The sequence below is a fragment of the Monodon monoceros genome, unplaced genomic scaffold (genome assembly GCF_005190385.1).
Source record: "Monodon monoceros isolate NGI ecotype Baffin Bay Population unplaced genomic scaffold, NGI_Narwhal_1 Super_Scaffold_21, whole genome shotgun sequence".
Lineage (NCBI taxonomy): Eukaryota > Metazoa > Chordata > Mammalia > Artiodactyla > Monodontidae > Monodon > Monodon monoceros.
This window is the reverse complement of record NW_021703778.1, coordinates 104,968,215-104,973,292: the sequence shown is the minus strand read 5'-3', so window position 1 is coordinate 104,973,292 and position 5,078 is coordinate 104,968,215. Positions and strand designations below refer to the sequence as shown.

The 5,078-nt window shown below is 36.4% G+C and overlaps 1 protein-coding gene across 1 annotated transcript; it reads right to left on the bottom strand.

The window, feature by feature from the left end:
- Positions 1–4,083: 4,083 nt before the first annotated feature.
- On the bottom strand, positions 4,084–4,507 carry LOC114903466 (oocyte-expressed protein homolog). Its single transcript, XM_029236275.1, is given in 2 exon segments — positions 4,084–4,326; positions 4,328–4,507. Coding segments are annotated over 2 exon segments (423 nt in total).
- Positions 4,508–5,078: the final 571 nt, after the last annotated feature.

The following is a 5,078-nucleotide window of genomic DNA, read 5'->3' as shown; positions in this document are numbered from 1 at the left end:
CATCTGTCCTTAGAAAGTGGCATGCCTGCTGGCTGGTGGGAAAATGGCAGCTCATTAAAAAAAAAAAAGTGAAGTAAAAGAAAACAGTTTATGGTGAAAATGCTCCTATTGAATTAGGAGATTTCATGAAGATATTCGTCTGGTGATGGAAGATAGGACCTGAGATGTTCTCCCTAATGTGCCAGACTTTTGTCTGCTTTGTCAGTGCCTATGGATTGCCTGTATTTTTGAAATTATTAGTAAAGTTTGATACTGGGCCAGAACTCTGATTCATGTGAGTCTGATATGCCAATTCAATTCTGTGTTAGGTCAGGAGAAACAACAACAAAAATGTATAATCTGATTTTTTTTTAATCTTTATTGGAGTATAGTTGCTTTACCATGTTGTGTTAGTTTCTGCTGTACAGCAAAGTGAATCAGTTATATGTATACATATATCCCCTCCTTTTTAGATTTCCTTACCATTTAGGTCACCACAGAGCATTGAGTAGAGTTCCTTGTGCTGTACAGTAGGTTCTCATTAGTTATCTATTTTATACATAGTAGTGTATATATCAACCCCAATCTCCCTATTCATCCCTCCCCCTCCCCCCTTAGTATCCATAAGTTTGTTCTTTACATCTGCTTTGCAAATAAGTTCATCTGTACCATTTTTCTAGTTCCACATATAAATGATATATTATGATGTTTTTCTCTTTCTGACTTACCTCACTCTGTATGACAGTCTCTAGGTCTATCCATGTCTGCAAATGAAGCAACTGACAAGGGGTTAATCTCCAAAATATACAAACAGCTCATGGAGCTCAATATCAAAAAAACAAACAACCTGATGAAAAATGGATGGAAGACCTAAATAGACATTTCTCCAAAGAATACATACAGATGACCAATAAAACATGAAAAGATGCTCAACATCACTAGCTATTAGAGAAATGCAAATCAAAACTATCATGAGGTATCACCTCACACCAGTCAGAATGGCCATCATTAGAAAATCTACAAACAGTAAATGCTGGAGAGGGTGTGGAGAAAAGGGAACCCTCCTACACTGTTGGTGGGAATGTAAATTGGTACAGCTACTATGGAGAACAGTATGGAGCTTCCTTAAAAAACTAAAAATAGAGCTACCATATGACCCAGCAATCCCACTACTGGGCATAAACCTGGAGAAAACCATAATTCAGAAAGATACATGTACCCCATTGTTCATCGCAGCACTACTTACAATAGCCAGGACATGGAAGCAACCTAAATGTCCATCAACAGAGGAATGGTTAAGAAGATGTGGTACATATATACAATGGAATATTACTCAACCGTGAAAAGGAACAAAATAATGTATAATTTGACTTTTAATTCTATATATTGTGAGTTTATTTTCAAGTTAATTTTCTTGTAGTAAAGTCACAATAGATCATTTGAACTTCAGAAACATTTTTTATAGCTTTTTCTAACTTTCTTCCTCTATTTATTTATTCTTACTTTCTTTCAAAAAAATAACAGTCAGCAAGTGACACTAGTTTCTCCTTCAAGGATCTCATAATCAGTGTAAAAAATAGATTAATAAATAAAGTTATATTTTGATAAGTTCCTGATTATGATGTATGTATTATACAAATTGTTATTTACATTTATTTATCAACTTTTTAGAGGAGTAATTATCAAAAAGAATTACCTAGCCAGTTCTGTTTCCAATAGGCAATCTTAATTCTTGGAGAAATTAACAACTATTTCAGAAAAGTGAAAACCAAGATTGCTTTGGAAAATATTTGTGGATCCCATGATTATAACTGCTCTAATCTGTGAAATATGCTCTTTAAAAAGCTGAAGACTATCAATGTGCATGAAGGGAAAATAGCACGCATTTTTTTATCTCTTCAACAAATATTTATTAGGAAGCTACTATGTTCAGTGATTCACTAAATAAATGCAGTGGTTCACCAAAGGAGAAATGATAAATATACGCTCAAAGTATTGATATAACTATTATCCTGAGAAGTAAATTTAGATGTTGAAGCAGACTTTGAGTAGTTCTTAAACTAAGGTTTAACTGTTAAAAATAGTATTTGTTTGCTATTTTACTTTAAGTGTATGGTATGCTATTCAGTTGTGTACAGCCAAATCATGAAACTAAAGATATTAATAGGACCTGATTGATATTTGTGGTATTCTTAAATTGCTCTCATTATTATAAAATATTAATATCCCTGAGGTTGAATTTATAACTTGGAAAATATTTTGTGAGATTATAATTGAGATTTTTCTAATACCATCTTAGTATGGTATCATAACCTTACCAAGTCATGGATTAATCATGAATTTTTATATTTCTCTATTAATTTATCAATATTTTAATTGATTTTTACATACACCATTTTCCTTAGTGTCTTTGTATTTTTGTTGAGGCTGTCTCTTCCATCTTCATAGTTTTCTCAGTGAGTCTGGAGATCATCTGTTCTTTAAGGTTGAGGGCATAGATTTCACATGGTTCATGAATACTGATTTAAAGATTCCAGCCCATATTGATCAATTCATATTTTGATCTCTCATTTTTAAAGTGAAAATCATGGCCCCAAATTAATAATTCTCTTATAATTTTATATTAAAGTTATTGATTCAACAGATTGTAAATTTTGAGTTATATACAGAGCAGTTAAAGAATCAATGTATTAAGTTGTTTTCATACCAATTTATACTTCATTTTTAATTGCTATTAATGATGATCTGGGTTTTTTAATATTCCAAGAAGGAGCACAATTATTTTTTTTTAATTAAAAAAATTTTTTTTTTGGTTTAACTACATACAATAAAAATTTTTCGTATGCAAAAAATTTGAGAAGCAAAGGGGTGGACAGTATTGGTTGTAACGGACCATTATTTGTTACAAAAGCTTTTATAGATAGTAAAAATCCTTATCTTCAGAGTTGAAAGAAGTAATGACAGGAATGAATAAAGAAAAATGTATAAAAGTGTTTAACAGAAATGTGAAGTGAAGTAGAATAACATTCAATATCCCTTGTAATCAAAGATTTGTGTATCTGTGTGTTTAAAATCCTTGCAAACGGCTAGAATCCATTACTGCTAAGGGGTGAAGAAACTGCATGAGTTAAATCAACTCCAACTTTGTGTCTAAAGCCACAGAGTTCTTGGCAATCATTCCTCCAAGAATTCTGCTTCCTGAAAGTGGAAGCAGCATGGGATTGGAACTGTTTTGCACAGATTGGTCATAGCATTGTAAAGGGTAATGGAAAAACAACCCAGCCCATGCAGGACACCTGCTTGGGGAAGGGGGCAGAAGAGACAGCCGGCTGGAAGGCCACCTGCCAATGCACAAGCTGCCCATTACCGTGGCTCCTTCTGGTAAATCACAGCACCAGCAGAATGAATGCTGATCACCTCAGCTTGCATGTTGGAATGCCCACCCACGTGCGCGGTCAGAGACTCCACTCCAAGAAAACACACGGGTCCACTGATTGCTACTCAGGGACCAAACACCAGCTTAAAAGTGAGAGGTTCAGAGAAGAAGCACTGGCATTACCTAACAGCTTGTTAGAAATGCATATTCATGGGCCCAATGTACTGAATCAGAATCAGTGGAAAAGGGGCTAAGAAACTGTGTTTTAGCAAGCTCTCGAGGTGATTCTTACACACATTAAAGTTTGAGAACAAATGATGCAAAAGAAACCCAAAGCAGACTGACCCTGCATTTCTGCCCCCTGTGCATAAGGGCCTGACTCTGACCATAAAATCATAAAAGGGTTAGTAGTTTCAAAACGATAGAAACTAAGAAAAAACCAAAAATAAACCTACCATCTGTCAGCCTCTTGCATCAAAATATGAATGAACAGAGTCAATTTTTTATATATTTGCTTAATTTTGAGTGAGCCAAGATCTTTATGCCATTGGAAAAAAGGAAATTCATTTATTTACTAGAATGGCACTACAAACTCACGTTTGCAGCAAAATAATCAAACCACTATCCATCGAGATACAGGAAAAAAATAAATGCACAGATTTAAGGATATTTGCTTCTCTTGAACTTTAGTAGCGGAAGGAGGGCTGTTCGCATGCCCCGGAGAGCACTTATGCAACAGTACTCTGGGGGACCTGGGGACCTGGTGCCTGGGCCTTCAAGAACTCCTCGAGTTGTTCCATGTTCTCAGCTCGGGCGCGCTGCTCCCGGTGACTCGACGCCAGGCTCAGGAGCACGCTCCTCACCCGGCGCTGGACAGCTGGCCGCCCGAAGACGGTGATTTCCACCAACTTCCCGGCGTGAACTGCGTCCACCGTCAGCAGGGCCTGGCTCATCCACTCCATTTCCGGAACTCACGGCTCGGTCTGGGCCGAAGATCGAGTCGGTCAGCCACGCCTCCAAAGAAAACACCAGCGGGTTCTTCAGCTCCTGCGCAGGAAACCACCACGGCCAGGAGCGAATCCGTGGCGGCGGAAGTGGGAACCCCAGCAGCCCGTCCCCCCGGGCCTCGGTGGCGCCCGTGTTGTCGACCATGCTCGAACCGACAGCCACAATTATTTTAATTTCTTAAGTTTTACTTTGAAGAGTAATTAATTTCAGCTTTATTCCTTTAGCGGTAAACAATAAATGTCTACAATATATGATTATTATGATAGGTTTTGGATTGTAGCTTGGGTTAATCCAGCAACATGACTAATAAACCTGTCAAATTTTAACATGAAAAGTTTGTGAGCTAGTGGAACTAGGTGGTGGTTGAATTGAAAGATGATCTAATTTAAAAAATTGTGTCATAGGAAAAAGGGAATATAAATGCAAATTCAGAATATAAATTTCACATGCATATACATTTACACAGCAGGTGTAAATACAAACACACACACACACACACACACTTCTAACCAATCATCAACACACTCAACTTATCCAGTGACTCATTGTGTATAGATAATTGGAAAGAGATTAGTAAGTATATTTATCTTTTAATATAAATTGATTATATATTTATACTTATACTCTAATAAGTTCAAAATTGCATGGGGATTTATTCCACAGTTAGATACCACTTATAACAGCATAATCACTCATGGACCTTTCTAAGAAATAT